At 43.8% G+C, this 18,780-nt stretch overlaps 1 protein-coding gene across 1 annotated transcript; it reads left to right on the top strand.

Annotated features, from left to right (window-relative positions):
* Window positions 1-8,604: 8,604 nt before the first annotated feature.
* Window positions 8,605-17,041, top strand: tmem81 (transmembrane protein 81). The gene is made up of 6 exons (XM_070544874.1): window positions 8,605-8,739; window positions 10,845-11,059; window positions 13,242-13,405; window positions 13,740-13,855; window positions 15,644-15,834; window positions 15,966-17,041. The coding sequence occupies exons 2-6, from the start codon at window positions 10,865-10,867 to the stop codon at window positions 16,068-16,070; spliced, it is 771 nt and encodes a 256-aa protein (XP_070400975.1). The 5' UTR covers window positions 8,605-8,739; window positions 10,845-10,864; the 3' UTR covers window positions 16,071-17,041.
* Window positions 17,042-18,780: the final 1,739 nt, after the last annotated feature.

Here is an 18,780-nt window from a genome sequence, read left to right as displayed (position 1 = left end):
GTGTTTGTGATGGTTAGATTATACATTTTTACTGTAAAAATGTTATCACGTTTCATTCATTCATGAATTAATTGACCTAACTTAAGGCTTCCATATGGTTGACCATTATTAACTGTTAGATAAACTGTATGCCATTGGCCTTTCTAGGTTGTCATTATTATGGTTTAATTTGTTTCTCCACCATCGATCACAATATTTCATCAGAATCAGAATCAGAATAGGTTTATTGCCATTGTCAGTGAACAAACAATTCACAAACTAGGAACTTGCTTCGGTACTAACGTGCTACATATAACATGAATAATACGATTAAAAATAGAATAAAATAGAATAAAAAAAAACTAGAATAAAACTTTCAGCTATAAAAAAGGCAGGTAGTGGTAACATGGCCGATAACGTGACATTGTGTCGAGTACAGAAGACGAGCATGGTTGTGTGTTTATAAGCTGTTCACAAGTCTAACGGCAGATGGAAAGAAGCTGTTCTTATGGCGGGAGGTTCTGGTCCGGATGGACCGTAACCTCCTGCCTGAGGGAAGCGGCTCAAAAAGTCTGTGACCCGGGTGCGAAGGGTCAGCTGCTATCCGACCTGCACGCCCCCGAGTTCTGGAGACGTACAGGTCCTGGAGAGATGGAAGGCTGCAGCCAATCACCTTCTCAGCAGAGCGCACAATGCGCTGCAGTCTATGTTTGTCCCTCACTGTGGCTCCAGCGTACCACACAGCGATGGAGGAGGTGAGGATGGACTCAATGATGGCCGTGTAAAACTGCACCATCATCTGGGCCGGCAGCTTGGCCTTTTTCAACTGCTGCAGAAAGTACATCCTCTGCTGGGCCTTTTTGATCAGGGAGCTGATGGATGGCTCCCACCTAAGGTCATGTGTGATGGTGGTTCCGAGGAAGCGGAAGGAGTCCACAGTGGTGACGGGGGTGTCCGTCAGGACGAGGGGGAGAGATGGGGCTGTGACTTTCCTGAAGTCCACAATCATCTCCACTGTCTTCTGAGCATTGAGCTCCAGGTTGTTGCTGCTGCACCAGTACACCAGCACAGGTGGAACTGGATGAGGTGCTTGGAATGACCATCGTACACGATCTACTAATAATCCTCGAGCTCCTGGTGGTCGTCCAACAATAATGCATGCTGTCCCCAACCTTTATGGGGTTCCACATTTTCTCCAGCCTGTGAGTCCAACAAAGCTGGAAATATGTTTAGAGGAGTGTTATTTCAAGGATTTCCCCTGTGATGTAGATGTATTTCACTTGTGCTCTGAACTCATGTCTGAGCACAGACTGGTAAGGTCAGATGATGTTTATGAAATTACTAATCTGTATGTAAAGCTCCATCAAATGATTAGCGATGGGCTGAGGGAATAGATTATCTATATCACATACTCCCCAAACCCAGCTAACAAGGCTGGTCTGATTTCAGCATCGCCTGTGTGCTATGTGATTGTATGTGGGCTAAAATACACAAGTGAGATATGACTTGTTTCTGTGCTTTATTCAGAGAGTGATGGAATTTACTGTTTACTGTAAAGTGTAGGTCAAGACCTGCCAACAGAATTCCTTAGAATTTTATTTATGTTAGCCTTTTGTTTAAAATTGCACTCATGTAAATACATATTTACATGGGAGTCAATGGCGCAAAAACGCTTCAACGCTACAAAATGATTTCAGTGTTACATTAAATGGAGTAGGGAATGTGTTCAAATAATTTTTGATATTTCCCCCAAAAATATACATTCTCTCCCAAAACAAGAGACATATCAGTAGCATAGCCAACATTAAGCACAAAAATACACTTGTCTGCACATGAAAAAATGCAATTAGGACATAAAAGGGTTAAAATGCTTTTGTAATTGTCGAGTACACGGGGCCTTTAAATGTCCAAAATGATTTTGCACTTTTACATTTTATATTTTACATTGTCCTGCGCACTCTTTTCTAGGTTCATGAGTGAAGAAATGCATGCAGCCCCATGCCACCTTTATGGCTGTTGTTCACATCTCTACTGTTGTTGATCTGTTGGTGACACTTGGTGGATACGCTCTAAAACTTAATTAAAAAGTATGTTTTTGTCATTCCCTGCATACTGGACATGTGGCTGAATGCAGTGGTGTATGTGGATCATGTGACAAGGCCTCCCCATTCACTAGTGCTTCATTTATTAAATGTGTGTGTGATCCATTCTGTGCTAAAAAAACAATAATATATAAAAGTCTACAAATCAAGTCTATGATGTGATTTTAGTTTATTCCCAACCATTGTTACTTTACTTCTGCTGATGCGTGCTGTTTTGACACTTTGCATTAACAGCTGCATACACTTTTACGCCTCTGTTTCATTGAAGGGAACCTCAAAACTTTGATCCGTGACATTGGAACTCCTCTGGAAGTTTGATTTTGCAAAGGGGAGATTAGTTTGCTTTAACTCATATATTTAAATAAGGGCCTTGTTAAAGTCTGCTCATGTAGATCAGGGTGGATTTGTGCAGATCCAGTGTGATTTGCTTGTATTTGTTTTCTTGATTTGAGCATCCATGCCTTCTCAGTGGGAGATCCATGAAAGTCATTTAACAAGCTCTGGAATCCTGAATGCTGAAGTGTTTGTTCCACCTACAATATAATAGTTTGCAGGAAATATTTAGTCTGTTAGATCAATGCCGCCTTCTTCTCTTGATGTATCAACTCATTCAAAGTGACCTTTGTACGTTAACTGGATCTACAAGGCACCATCAAAACCAGGAAGTACCCACTTTAAATGATCAATAACTTTTTTTTTGTACTTTGCAATGGCACCAGGAAGTGTCCTTTCTACTCGTTCTAGATCTATGGACTCACTGCTAGTAATGAGTTCAGACAGGAACAGTCCTCTCTGCTGGATAGATGGAGCCATTTTTATTTCCTTCAGAGAGCCAGCCAAGTGTCGTGGGGAGCTGGATCTGCCTCACTGTTGGTCACCGAGTCTGCAGCAGAAATAAAGGGCTGCTTTAAAACGTTACGATGCAAAAGACCACCCACCGCCACCCCCTGAGCTGCTTCTTAGAGAATCTTATAAAAATCAATCAGTTTGGGCTTTCTGTTGTTGATAGATGCCGACATGGAGAGGTCCTAGTCAGCCGAGTCAGTCACACTCAGTTTGTTTTATTTATTTATTAATCAATTTTAAACAAGAAGCTCTCAGAAAAAAACTGTGTCTATATGTAGTGTGTCCAGTTGCTCCATTGGAAGCAGAGGAGGTTCCTGGCTGGGTAAGTCCTGCAGGGATGGGCTGTCCCCCACGAGTGTCCTCCAAGGCGCACCTGAAAGTGGCCTGGTGCTGACCCAAACTATCCTGCAAACGCAACAAGACACAATCAGTGAGATGAAGGAAACACTGCCAGACTCGTCCTCTGTTTAATCCTGCACAGAGAACGGGTCTGGTAACTCTCCCATGCATACAGTATAACCCCACCCCCTGAGAATTCTGACCGGGCCAATCAGCACCGAGCAGCATGCATCTGGGTACTGAAAGGCAGAGAGGCACATGAGAGGCGGGACTAACCAGTTCAAAAATAACCAATCAGAAAAAATGCGGAAATGCCAACTGTACCGCGTGTTGTTGTAGTCTTTTAGATGTAGTCAAAATGGCGCCTGGTGATGGCGCTAACATCTTTTTTTAGAAGGAAGGCTTAGCAGTTCTTTGTGTTGTAGTTTCAAAGACTGGTCCAAGAGGAAAGAGCCACGGCAAACTCCACTTCAAACGCCATTTTCGTTGTTTATGAGCAACTGAGCGTTGCGGTGTGTGACGTACGCTGCTCAGTGCTGATTGGCTCGGTTAGAATTCTCAGGGGGTGGGGTTACATGCATGGGAGAGTAACCAGACTCCTTCTCTATGCAGAATTAAACAGAGGAAGGCTGTGTCTCAATTCAGGGTCTGCATCCTACCTCGGCCGGATTCGTCGGCCGGTTACGTCACAGCGCCGCGACTCGGCCTGTCCCAATTCGAAGACTCCTTCAAATGCGGTCGACGAATGCGGCCTTCTTTTCGCCTGAATGAAGGATGGGTCGGGTGTATCCTTCAACAGGTAGCATTTCCCAAGATGCCTTGCGGGCCGGCAGGCAGAAAAACTTAAAAACAATGGCGGACAGTGAAGCGGGAGCTGTCGGAGAGGATTGCGCATATAAATGTAAGTATAAACTTGAAAACTGTTAGGTTAAGGACTTTTTGTGATACATGAACGTTATTTTAGTTAGAAATGTTACAGTAGAAGTGCTTGTATTGCGGTCTCGGCTCGTATGTTCGGCCGCGCTCGGTGTCTAACTTCTCCCGCTACGTTTTCCCCCTGATTTTAATAGAAGTTTGTATTTTAGGAACAAAAGAGAAAACCAGGGAATGTATTAAGCTTAGGACGGAGATGGACCACATGATCACCGGAGCAAAGTATTCGGCGGCTGTGGCATGGAGGTACAATAACATCTCATATTTTAAAAACTCGTTTGAGTTTATTTTTTCTGCGAAAACATGAAAGGAATAACCTGTTGTCCTCTTTTCTCTTCCTGTTTCTTTTTCTTACATGTTTGTTAAGACTATTCTGGAGAAAATGGGCATCCAGGGGAAGGTGCCAGCGATGACCAGCTTCTGGATCTGATCAGGGAGGACATGAGGCTGCAGAGGAAACAGGAGAGAAGGAATAACTTTGACAGCTTTTTACTTTGCTAGAAAAAAATGGTTAAGGAAGATTAAACATGTACATATAAAAGAAATATCTAAATAAAATCAGTTCTGCATTAAACTCTTGAATTTTATTTTTGTTTACAAATGAGAATTGTTTAATATTACAGGGTATCCGCTGGGTCTTGAAGCGTCTTAAAAGGTGATAAATCGGTTTTGGTCAAATTAAGACCCTTAGAAAGTATTAAAAACTAAACTATTATCACATCTTTGCTCAGGCTCAGCTTGTCGAAAGTATTTTCTCTGAATTAGCTCTCCAACAGTCAAGGAAATGATTAACCCCCAGAGACCCACGGTTGTAACATTACAACATCAGATTTAAGTCTACAAAAATAAACCTTCCCCATTTTTTTTCTTTTTAAAACCACATTTACATTGCTAATAGGTCCTATTGTTCAGTTCTGCAACACTATTGGCTGTTAAAATGTGTAAATAGGCCTGTTTATCTGGCCTCCTAGAACATGTGAAAGGTTAAAAAAAGATTTTGCAGTTGTTTTCTAAATTTGGATCTCTGGGGGTTAAAAAGCTAAATAAAACGTCGAGCTCCATCGTTTAAAGTTCCTTCTCCCTTCTGCCCAGAGCGGTTCCACGGTTGCTAGGCGACGGAACGTTCGCGGAGGGAGTTCATGAAGACTAGGCCTGTCCAAATTCACAGCCGTTAACATCCGGTCTACCCGGCCGACGGAGGACGCAGCCCACGTCGGCCGGGTGGGCTGGGTCCTTCGAAGGATGCAGACCCTGAATTGAGACACAGCCGAAGAGTCTGGCAGGCCAGGCTAGGAAATACGTGATCGTCATCAACTCAGTGAAGTGTTAGCTAAAGTGGTTAAATAAAAATGATAATTGAATCCTGCTTACTCTGTATGGTTCCATAAACGCTGCATGACTCCTTGTAGCTTTGACGAGAGTTCAAATTCTTCATGTCGGAGAGGGGCTCGTGCATCAGGGTCCTAATGGTGAGGTGGAGGGGGCCATGTGGGACAGGATTGTGTGATCAGTGCTTGAAGTGGAAAAAAGTAAGTGCCAGTATTCCCGTTAGAAAAAGCCGTTTTGTGGACCTCCCCATTTCACAATGACATCATGAAGTTCCATTTACGTTTTGACAGTCAGATGAACAGCCTCTCTCAACAACAGCACAGCCTTATGCAGATGCACACACATGTTCTAGATACAAAGTCATCCATGGGGCCATCTCATGCTACTCATGCTGAACTTATGATAGCCTGACCACAGGTGTTATTGTGCCATTGATGAACCTCAGTTGGAGAAGCTTCACTCAGCAGAAGCTGTAACAGGGAGGTAAGGCTGACTTCAAACTTCAGCAGTCACCCGGTTGTGACAGGAAATCCTCCATTCAGGCAGACTGAGTTTAGTTTTGGTCTAAATGGGAAATTACACAATGAAATTAAAGACATGCTTTGCAACTTTACTCTTCTTATTTTAAATAATTTTTGAGCCAGTATGTGCTACAGTGAACCTTTACAGGGTTACTGAAATGGCACTCAGACCCCACCACGCCCTGTGGCCAGAATATGGCACTTGCAACTTGAGAGTGACAAGCTGGTCCCTGTTGGACTTAGTAAAAGTGGAGCTGACGTGCCAGCGCTGCAGTCTGCTTCCAGCACGTTTCCTCTGAGTTTAAGATCATGAACACAACTGATTTGTTTAATTTAGTGATGAGTCACTCCTGTAGACACTAATGAAGGCCGGGAAACACTTCAGCTGTTATTAAGGTGCTATAAATGTGAGAAAATAGAGCCGCCCACCTCCCTTTCATTAATTTTTCTTTATTTTAGTATTAACTTTTTAGAAGTTCATCACAGCTTAACTCCTCCCTATGAACGGATGAAATGAGTAAAATGTGTAGTAACACCATTTTGCCACAAGGGGCACAGCGAACACAGTCAGTACTGCTGACTCAACAGTTCTTCAGCGCTTTTTGACTGTTGAAGATGACGCCGCTCATGTTGTTCTCGTCTGTGTTAACAGGAGATTGGTTAGAAGTCCGGGTTAATGAGGGGAATGCTGGCCGTCTATCCCCGTGTTTTTATTTATTTTTTTTGTAAAATGTTAGTTTTATATTGTAGCACGAGTAAGCTAACAGCTAAGCTAACTTTTATGTGTTATGCTAGGACTTAACGGTGCTTCTATAAATGTTGTGTGCTTGAAAGGAGTGAGCTGTAACTGACTTATTTTGCTATGAAAGTTGAGCTAAGGGTGTGAATGTGAATGTTAATTAGTTCTTCAGTGCTTTTTGACTGTTGAAGAAGACGCCCTCATTGTGTTGTCATCTGTGTTAGCAGCCAAAACGGAATAAAACTCACCACAAAACACACAAGTGTGCAACATAAAGACTAACGCACAGCAAGGACATACTTTTGCTTCTAATAACTGGACACTAGGGGTTCTAAATGCAAGCCAAAATTGCAAAGTTTCCCTTTAATGTAAATACCTTAAATTAGACAGGTGCATAGATCCTCCTTTTGAGGAAATAACAGCCTCTAAATCAGGGGTGTCAAACTCATTTTAGCTCAGGGGCCACACTGAGGGAAATCTAGTCCCAAGTGGGCCGGACCGGTAAATTAAAAACAACTTCAGATTGTTTTCTTTGTTTTAATACAATCAATATAAAACAAGGCTGGAGCCTGAGGACAGTGTAGTACAAGTACAACACCTGAAGTGTACTTGAAAATTTGAAAAAAATAAGTAAATAAAAAAATAAAAAAATATTTAAAAAAAAACATTCCTTAGTGATTCAAAGAGCTTACAGATCACATGGCTAGATCAGTTTCATGCAGCACTTAAAGAGCAAGTCACCCCCAAATAAACTTTTTTTTTGCTGAAAAACTAAATAAATGAGTGTCTAATGGTGCTGCACACACGTGTCGTCAATAATTTGGCACTTCAGTGCATCTTAGTTAAAATTTAAATATTCTGCCTAAAACTGGCAGTGTTGTGCCGTTGTCAGGTAAAAACTCTGCACTGTATTCTAATTTAAATCTGCCACCGCTATTGGCTAAGAGGTATGCTATGATGTAAACTGGTACATTATGATGTCACAGTGCTGTTGTGAGCCTGTGTGAGTGTGCATTTGTTAGCAGCTCCGCCCTCTCGGTCTGCCAGGCAACAGCATTTGTTGCATTTTTCAAACATGAAGTGGGAGTGGAGTTAGACTCTGGTAGGGGTTGACTTGCTCTTTAAAGTATATTTGACTCATTTTACTTTACATCTTTTAGCTTTCACCAGAACATCAACATCAGAAGTCACATCCTGAGTGGCGGCCATCTTCAGGATGTGATTCAAGTTCTTGTGTGAGCCTTGAGCGCAGCTTTGTTTTATTCATACTCATTACAGAGGAAACTTTCTCACACTGATACGTTTATTTTCACTCAACATTGTAAAGTATGAAAATAAAGTTTTCACAACCATCTTTCGGCGCCTGATTTAACCCGCTTGCGGGCCGGATCCGGCCCGCGGGCCGCATATTTGACACCCCTGCTCTAAATGCTTCCTGTAGCCTCTAGGGAGAGTCTGGATTCTGGCTGAAGGTTTTCTGGACCATTCTTCTTCACAAAGCATCTCCAGTTCATTCAGGTCTGATGGCTTCTGAGCATAGACAGCTCTCTCTAACTCACACCACAGATGTTCTATAATATTCAGTAGGGATGAGCCGGATGCTAAGAGGTACCCTAGAACGTTAGCTGGTACCATATGATGTCACAATGTCGTTGTGAGCCTGTGTGTGTGTGTTTGTTTGCGGCTCCGCCCTCTTGGTCTGCTAGGCAACAGCATTTGTTGCATTTTTCAAACAGGAAGTGGGAGTTAAGTAAGAATCTGGTAGGGGGTAACTTGCTCTTTAAGAAGGCATTGCCTTGATTCTGGAATTTAGGTTGTCAAAACAATGTGCTGAGTTAAAAAATGCAGCTTGGCCCTTCAACAGGATTTTACTAAAGGGTGAGAGTCCTCTAACAGCATCATCACTCTGCAGGTGGGGGTTTCCTGGACCCGTGTGTGTTCAAGTTTCACTGTAAGTTTCAGGGTTTCTTTTGTTTCGGTGACTAAATGAGGTCAGACTTGTTTGAAATGCAAAGTCACACATTTCTTTTACAGTGTCTCAATCTCAAACAAACACACCAGAAATCATTAATACCTTTAACAGATGTTTTTATTGATACTACATGGTTGTGAAGTGATTACCTCCTGATAATGACCTACTTTGGTTAAAGACCGATGAGTTGTAAAGGGCCTTGGGGGGTTCTAGCACTCGAGTGCTTGATGGTGCTTGTCCATGTAAGGCCCTGTAGACCAGAACCAGGATCTTGAAATGAACCCTGAAGTTGACTGGCAGCCAGTGAAGCTGGAGGAGAAGCGGGGTGATGTGGGTGTGTTTGGAGGACTTGGTCAGAAGCCGAGCACAGGCGTTCTGAACCACCTGTAGACGGTTCAGGGAGGTTCTGCTCAGACACGTGAAAAGAGAGTTACAGTAGTCTAAGCGTGAGGAGATGAAGGTGTGGAGAACTGTCTCAAGTTCAGAGCGGGACAGAATGGGACTCAGCTTAGCAACGTTCCTGAGATGGAAGAAGGAAGAGCCAACAAGAGAACTGACATGAGAATCCAGGGTGAGAGCTGGGTCAAAGGTCACACCAAGATTCCTGACAGAAGGTTTGGTGTGAGAAGCAAGCTGACCAAGAGAGTCTCTGACTTTGGGAACCAGCTTGTCTGGAGCACAGATGAGGATCTCAGTCTTATCTTCATTCAGCTGAAGAAAGCTCCCACCATCCAGGTTTTGCTAGAGTCTAAGCAGGTGTGTAACAGCTGCAGCTTAGACATCTCATGGGGCTTAAAGGAGATGTACAGTTGGATGTCATCTGCATAAAGATGGTAGGAGATTCCTTTGAAGGAGCTCAGGATGTGCTGAAGAGGAAGCAGATAGAGGAGGAAGAGCAGAGGCCCCAGCACAGAACCTTGTGGGACACCATGGGTAAGAGAGGTGGTGGAGGACCTAAACTTGGAGACGGCCACAGAAAAGGAGCGCTCAGAGAGATAAGAGGAGAACCACTCCAGAGCAGATCCTGATAGGCCTACCCAGTCTCTCAGCCTCTCCAGTAGCAGGTGATGGTCAACAGTGTCAAAGGCTGCAGTCAGGTCCAGCAGGACCAGAACAGAACCGTCCCCTGCATCACTGTGAGTCAGAAGGTCATTAGAGACCCTAAGAAGAGCTGTTTCAGTAGAATGAGCTCTACGAAAACCCGACTGGAAGCTATCATAGATGTTATGTTCATCAAGAGCAGCTGTGAGTTGTTTAGCCACAACCTTTTCCAAGATCTTGGAGATGAACGGAAGTTTAGAGATGGGTCTGAAGCTGCTATGGAGAGAGGGGTCGAGACTCGGTTTTTTAAGAAGCGGGTGGATTACAGCGTTCTTAAAGTAAGCAGGGACCTGACCAGAGACCAGAGAAGCATTAATTATAGAGAGCACGCTGGGACCGATGGACTGAAAAGCACTTTTAAACAAAGATGAGGGTAAGATGTGGAGGGGGCATGCAGAGGTCTTCATAGAGTTCACTAGTTTGGTTAACTCAGGCAAAGAAACAGGAGCAAAGCTATCTAGGATGATGGGCCTGGTTGGAGTCGGGAGAGGCGGCGATAAGGCTGAAGGAGAGATGCTAGATCTAACCTTATTGACTTTGTCCACAAAGAAAGACAGAAAGTTCTCACAGTCTGCAACAGAGTGGATGGAGGCTGTAGGAGAGGCAGGAGACACGATGCTGCTGATGGTGTTAAACAGCACCTGAGGTGTCATGGAGTGTTTGTGCTCACTAGGAGGGGTAGGGTTTAAAACTAGTGTTGCAGCCAACCACTAGAGGGAGTTGTGGTTTTGTTCAGCCTCATTTTTCTTCCTCTTTCTAAGTTTTGTTTGTTAATGGTTGAAACGTAATGGAGATTAAAATCAAACAGTTGGTTTATGACCATCTCTTCTAGCAGGTTTTGTTCTAAACGTGGATACAGATGGATGTGTAACTGGGTTAAAGACCCAAGCTTGATTAAATGCACATTTGCAATCAAATAAGCCGTTCGACTAAACAAACAAAAAAAGAAACAAAGCCTCGCATAGTTCTCTTTTATCCTGCAGGTTCTCCATCAAACATTAAAATGCACATTTGTTCTGTGAGGATCTACGCCCCCCTCCTACTCCTCTGTTTGATATCTGCGGACCTGAAGGACGTGGGTGAAGGGCCAGTGGAGGTCATCACAGAGAGCTCCGCCTGCAGCACCACTTGTGGAATTGGTGTGAAGACACAAACGCTGTGTTTGTTGACAGACGGTGCAACAGCCGTGGAAGAAAATGTGAGTAAAAACTGAAAAGACAACCTGAAACCACAAACCCCAGCATACAAGTATTTGTGTTTGGGGACAAAGCCTGTGGACTCGAGAGAGAGAACACAGTAAGTGGAGCCATATTACAGCTTTGACTACACCAAGTTCCCATCAAGTGGAATAGGCATGCTGAGGAGGAAGAGGAGGAACGGCAATCCTCTCTGATGAATCCTCCTGAATGTTTGGAGCTCATGAAACAGATCGTTATAAGTATCGTCGTTCTCAGACCTGCTATCTGTCAAAACTGTGACATAAACTTTAGATGTTCTAGAATTTGGTCAACAAACCAGTAAATGCCCAAAGTTCAGTTTCTTAGAGGTCCACCTACAAGTGGTGAAGGCGTTCCAGAGAGCCGGCTGTTGGATGTGTGACTAAAACAAGGAGACGTCAGGAAAACTATGTAGGATTATTTTAAGAGAATGGAGTCATCTAATTCATCTCTTTACCCGTCGTTACAACGCCGCTACCGTCACCGGACACGTAACGGGACGCGTTAGTATGAAGTAAGTGAACGAAGAGCAGCAGTGCCTTTCTGGCAGCCACACTAGTGATCTTAAACAAGATGGCTCTTAGAGCTGATCAGAAGAGAGAGACCCAGACGGCGCCCGCACACCCCGTATCACCCCGAGCCACTAACGAACAGTAACCGTGTACACACACTCGTGCGTGGTGTGCACACGCAAACACACAGCATGCTTCAGCTGTGAGAAAGAGAGAGAGTGTGTGTGTGTGCGTGCGCGTGTGTGTGCGTGTGTGTGTGTGTGTGTGTGTGTGTGTGTGTGTACGTGTGTGCATGTGTGTGTGTGTGTGTGTGTGTGTGTGTACGTGCGTGTGTGTGTGTGTGTGTGTGTGTGTGCGTGTGTGTGTGTGTGTGTGTGTGCGTGCGTGTGTGCGTGTGTGTGTGTGTGTGTGTGTGTGTGTGTGTGTGTGTGTGTGTGTGTACGTGTGTGCATGTGTGTGTGTGTGTGTGTGTGTGTGTGTGTGTGTTTGTGTGTGTGTGTGTGTGTGTGTGTGATCACCTTGAAAGCAGGGAGCGAGCTGGGACAAGTAGTGCATGAACATGATGGGATCTGTAATGTTGGCGAGGAGAAAATTGGTAAAAGACGAGGACAGAAAAGTGAACAGCTTGTCAGAAAGGTGAGGAAAAGCAGACTTTAAGCTGTTTTAACATTTAATCCACGATTGGACCTCTCTGTAACTCCTACTTTATATAACAGTTATGTAACTTATCCTAGTACTAACTGTATTCTTATTAAAGTCAGAAGTGCAGTCGTGTTGCTACTTTATAAATGATAACAGCTGCACTTGTAGGAATGAAGTTTCTCACAGTCCCTAAAAACCGACGCCGGTCTTTATAACATGTTTTAGGCCAAATGGATTTGTGTTCCAGAGATCTATACTTCTGTTGTTCTTGGTTGTTTCTCATGGATATCTGGAATGTTCATTTCTACTATCTAGATATCTGACGTGTTCTTTCTAGATAGAGAATCAGTCAGTTAAAAACCTTTGATGTTATAAACTATAGAACATAATTAAATAAACATAATGTCAGTTACTTTTCTATGTGATCAGGTTACTCAGTTACTAACTAAGTTACTAACTCAGTTACTGTTTGGAAAAAGTCAATAGTAACTATAACTAATTACGTCTTTTTCATAAGATGCCCAACACGGATACTCACACATGTAAATGCCATCATTAACTGTTGTCTGTTGTTGTTTAAAATTAATCTCACCTCAATGATAGAAAAAGCTAAAAAAGAAAGCATAGATTAGTGATGAAAGCCTTTGTGATGTGAATACAGTCCAAACTAGGGCTGGGCGATGTGGCCTTAAGTTAAAATCACCATATATCGAGGATTTAACCTTGATAACGATAAATGGGCGACAGCTACAGGTGTGCGCAGAAACAAACAATGTCACATGTGTTAAGTTGAGTTACATTTTCCATGACTCAAGCTGGTACAGCCTCTTACAGGAGCAGGAACGTTGCCAACCTACACACATCTTTCATTTTTGTATCATCAGATTTATTGACATGGGAACAATTACCACGATAAGAGTCAGAAACTTTGATAGCGATAAATTGTTGATTTATTGCCCAGCCCCAATCCAAACCCTTGTATTCATGATCAACATTCTCAATTTCCTAGAGATCGACTGAACCTAAAGTATCAGGTGAGTGTCGTGTCCGTAAGGCGGCGTGTCTGGACTCGTGGCAGTGTGGACTCAGGACCATGACCGTCACCTCAGGACAGAAAGTGGAGATTGACTGTTTGGAAGAAGTCATGGAGGCAATGGGGAAGTTCTCCTGGAGGTAATGGGTGTTGGACTTATTCGTAATTTTCTAACATTTTACAATTTTCTCAAAGATCCCAGACTTCCCACTAAACCACGACTCCATGCTGGGACCAGTCTGAGATGCTGGACTGAAGACGTATTTTGCAATAATAAAATACGTCTTCAGAATAAGTGCATCAGAACTGTTCGTGTGTGTTTAAAGGTCGTTCAGTCTTCCTTTCTGTTGGAATTGAATGTGAAGGTTAAAGACGATCTGCCTAATTATTTATAAACACTTCTTTTATTAGAGTTGTTGTAAATCTTAGCTGTGGAGCTAGGGCTCAGCATGATACACGTGTTTTACCGCTCAGAGTGTCATGGCGCTATGCTCGAGGAATCATCAGCTCTGACGACTCTCTGTTTGACCGCTGGAACGCCCCTCACCTGGATCGAGTGGTCCTGGAGCCCGTCCAAGAGAGCGATGCAGGTAAACACAAAAGTGCATGGATTCTCTCTGGTTGGTGTGATCGCGCGGCCTTAAATATAAAAGTAAGTGTGTCGTTTATGTCGGGCAGGCGAGACAGTCCCTTGCTTTTGTTAAAAAAACATACTTTTGAGAAAAGTTTGGATGTTTAGTAAAACGCAACTAAATCTTCATTCCAAAGTTGACCTTTCTTACCAGAATTCAAACTAAGATCATCTTCTGTAGAGAAACGATCACGTTTTAATCAATTTGGTCAAATCATTTAGTTTTATGTGGTTCCTTCGATCCAAGTCATGTCTGAGTGTGTTGGCGATGACACCAGATCTTAGCTCATGATCAGTAACACTCAGGGTGCGTACGAGGGCTCTGTCCTGCCTTGGTCATAGAACACGGTTAAATGGAACAGACTTGAGCCTGATTCATACTTCTCCATGAGCTCCACAGCGGAGAGACGCACACGGAGTGTCGGGAAGGTTTTCACATTTGAACTTCTGTTCAGGCAGAGTTGCAAAACAATTCCCCTCCAGGACAGCAGAGGGCGTAGTGCTGCTCTGTGGCATCCTGCCACAATAGTACTCGTGTGTCCGGTCCACGATAGGGCATTTACTAATGTGATTGTGTGTTTCAGAGACTTTAACACAGACAAATTAGTCCTTCATTTTCATCCGCCTTCATGCGGTCGCCAACTCTAAACCCACATTTCTCATCGTTTCCATTTTTTAAATGGAGCTACAGCAGTGCTGGTGTCGAATATACAGGAAGCGGCGTCCTGACCAATAAGTTCTCCGTCACTTTTGACGGATGTTTAAAATTTTGGGCACGTCTCTGACACCCTCTGTGAGCCCGTCGGAGAGCCCCTGCACCAACGCATAATGGCGTTGCGTGTCTCCGCACCGACGCAGACGCAGAAGTATAAATCAGGCTTTACCTCACGTGACCGCGGCTCCTGTGGGATAACGTGATATTTCATACATATAAGTTTCAAACTGAATTAATAATGAGCCTTTTACTTTTTTATTGCGTATGTACTGGCTGAATGAAATATATAAGCGAGTTACTACCTGCTAGCCACCGAAGCTGCAACTACTAAGCAACTAACCAACCACAGCTAACTGCTTTGGATCTAAACACATTTCAGATACCAACCTGATAGCTACAATTAGTTGACTTACATTTAAACAAGACATTTGCTGAATTCTGATCCGCCATCCTCTAGAAAAAGTATCTGGGAATTTTTCACCAAGGCTAGGCTACAAGGCACCTCCCGCGTTTCCATGCTCAGCTAGCTAAACGGCTAACAAACAGAGAACAGATGCCTCAGTAGAACATGAACATTGGAACACGCCTTGGCGGCGACTGATGTTGTATCTCCTAGGCAACCGGGGCGGGGCCAAGACATCAAGGCGAGGTTCCTTGACACTGAGAAAAACCCCTCAGGGTTCAAAGGTCACTTCATGGCCATTTTGGATGAGGCTGCCTCCCATCAGTTGTTGTGATAGTAAACATTTGTTAGTGCAGCTAACACAGCTTTAAAGCATGGGGCAGCCATGTTGAATTTTAAGAATGATGTTTATACCTCAGAGGACATAAATTACCATCATCAACATGGCTACCCCTATCATTATTGTTATTATCACTATTAATTTTAATACTATTATCATTATTGTTGTTGCGTGAAATAACTGAGGAACCAATGAAAGCGATGAAGTTGGAGTCGTTTTCCAAATAAAGACAACTTTAATGCTGCTGCTGCAACAGTCTACAATATTAACGTGATCCATCTGCCTCCAGGGACATATCGCTGCGATGTGCAGGACACCACCTTCCGCAGAGTGAAGAGGATTTATTGGGGGATCCGGGTTTTACCTGAAGGAGTCATGCACCTGGACTATGACAGCTCTGTAGCCCAGTGGGAACCGGCTGACAGTCAGCAGAACCTGGACGGGTTTCACCAGAACACAGGACGCATTCTTCTTTACGCGGTATGGCTTAGGTTTTAGACTGCAGGAGTAGAGTCGCACCATTAAAGCTGAAGATCAGTGTGCTGTCTGAGCCCGTTCATCATCCTGAGTAAATAAAGTAGCCTGATTAATGTTTGGGATTAAACTTACAGGCGGCGTTTGGTTTGATCCTGTCAGCCATTTGGATCGGACTGCTGGGCCTCTGCAGGAAGACACAAAGGATTTTTAACCGTCACTCAAACCATTTATTTTATTAAAGAAAGTCTCTTAAACAAACGTCGATGCATGAAAAACTAGTTATCTTTTGGAGGAGGCAACACGATTTGGTGTCATTCTGCTGAGCTCCAGCAGATGGCAGTGTTGAGTCATGCTAGAGTGAGGATGGAGCCAGTCCTGCAGAAACCACGGTTAACAAAAATCATTCCTCACATCACAAACATGAGCATGACACGACATGAGCAAGTCAGAAATCCAGAGGATGCACGAGCTGTGGTAAAGCATGAAGCCCTTGTTATGAAACAAGCGTTCAGGACAGCTACAACTTGTGTTGTTCAAAATAAAGTGTTAAATACCAAGTTTTACTTTAGCTCATCATTACAGATCTGTTATTTGTGCATGTGATCTGTGATGGAGTCGGACGGTGACGAGATCAACTGCAGCAGCAGTGTTCAGGCACATAGCCCCTCCTGGTGGGGGTCAGAGCAGGTGCTTCAGCTTCTCGTCCAGAGCTTTACCTAAAAGAAGTTTCCTGACATGCACGTGTTTGGTCTGTGGCCTACATTACATCATGAACACAATACTAGTGAGACAAACACAGAGTGTTGTTTATCTGCCACAACAGACCGTTCTGACTCCACACAGGAAGGATGTGCAGGTGAACCCGCAGCCTTCTTGAATGAACGAATGAATGAATGACTATTTATAGAGCACATTTCCTGCATGGTAACAACTTAATGTGCTTAACAGTAAAAGAAACTAAATAAAACAATCAATTATAAACTTTAACAGCAAATGGTGTTTACATACAAACATATACACATAAAACTAAAACCTATGCATTCAAACATGCACACACACACACACACACACACACACACACACACACACACACACACACACACACACACACACACACAAACACACACACACACACACACACACACACACACAAACACAAACACACACACACACACACAAACACACACACAAACACACACACACACACAAAGAGCATTTGCACACACACACACACACACACACACACACACACACACACACACACACACACAAAGAGCATTTGCACACACACACACACACACACACACACACACACACACACACACACACACACACACACACACACACACACACACACACACACACAAAGAGCATTTGCACACACACACACACACACACACACACACACACACACACACACACACACACACACACACACACACACACACACACACACACACACACACAAAGAGCATTTGCACACACACACACACACACACACACACACACACGAACACACACAAAGAGCATTTGCACACACACACACACACACACACACACACACACACACACACACACACACACACACAAAGAGCATTTGCACACACATCCATACACGGCCATAAAATTAAGCTAAGCTAACAGTGAAACATTACTGTAAACACTTATCTATGAATAAAAGTATATCTATCTGAGGAGGATATAAATTAGACATAATACAGTCTAACCATTTGTTTGTTCAAATAAAAACGTTTTTAAATGTATCTTAAACATATTTGGTGTAGCTGCTTCCCTCTTCTCTAAAGGCCAGGCATTCCAGATCTTGGGTGTGTTTACACTAACAGCAGCCTCCCTGACTCAGAGTGTGTACGCGGTACAACAACACGATAGCCATGACCTGCAGACTCCTGCTGCCAGCAGTGCAACAGCAGGATTACACAGTTGGGTGTTTCATCGGGATTTTTTAAATGTAGTTTTTATGGTAAATGGCCTGTATTTGATATAGCGCCTTCTAGAGTCCTGGAACCCCCCAAGGCGCTTTACAACACAACCAGTCATTCACCCATTCACACACTGGTGGGGATGAGCTACGATGTAGCCACAGCTGCCCTGGGGTGTACTGACAGAGGCGAGGCTGCCGAGCACTAGCGCCACCGGTCCCTCCGACCACCACCAGCTTAAGTGTCTTGCCCAAGGACACAACGACAGCGACAGACTGAGCGGGGCTCGAACCTGCAACCTTCCGATTACGGGGCGAGCACTTAACTCCTGTGCCACCGTCGCCCCGATATAATCTTGGCAACCCCATAACCTCAGCACAGATACCCCTGACATCTTGTGGGGGCCCTGTTGGGGGGGCACAGACCCCATGTTAGGAACCACAGCCCAGCTGTATTACAGAAATATTGGTGAATATTGTTCCCGTCTATGAACATCTCTTAAAAGTCATTTGCTGTGAGAAAAATGAAAGCTCTGCCTAAACTATAATAAAAATGCTAGCGAGTTCATTATTCACGAAAAAAGCAAAAAGTCCAGCAGAAACATGTCTAGACCCACGAGGATCCAGTCAACCAGATCAGATGTTGGTGACATCAAAGAGGCTCCAGCATGTTTGTGTTATTGTGGGAGGAGCTACGACTCCAGGGAAATAACAGAAATGCAATTATGATGTTACAAGTGTAACTCCTTTAGTTCCTCATGGCTGTTGTCCTGTTCAGCCCTGAAGAACATCATTCCCTCCATGTGCTCCACTGAAACATCACTCTGACAGATGCTTCTGCTTTCCCAGCACTCACTGCACAGGCGATGGGATCTGCTCCCCTGCAGCACCACATGCTAGTCTTTGAATCGATGTGTGGCTGATGCATACTCAAGAGTACTTCAGAAACCACTCTGAGCTCATTTGTAGTAAAACTGACGTCATTTCAGAAAACATTCGAAACTCGTTCT

The sequence above is a fragment of the Nothobranchius furzeri genome, chromosome 15 (genome assembly GCF_043380555.1).
Source record: "Nothobranchius furzeri strain GRZ-AD chromosome 15, NfurGRZ-RIMD1, whole genome shotgun sequence".
Classification (NCBI taxonomy): domain Eukaryota; kingdom Metazoa; phylum Chordata; class Actinopteri; order Cyprinodontiformes; family Nothobranchiidae; genus Nothobranchius; species Nothobranchius furzeri.
Note: the sequence above shows the minus strand (reverse complement) of the source record. Positions and strands in the feature narration are given on the sequence as shown.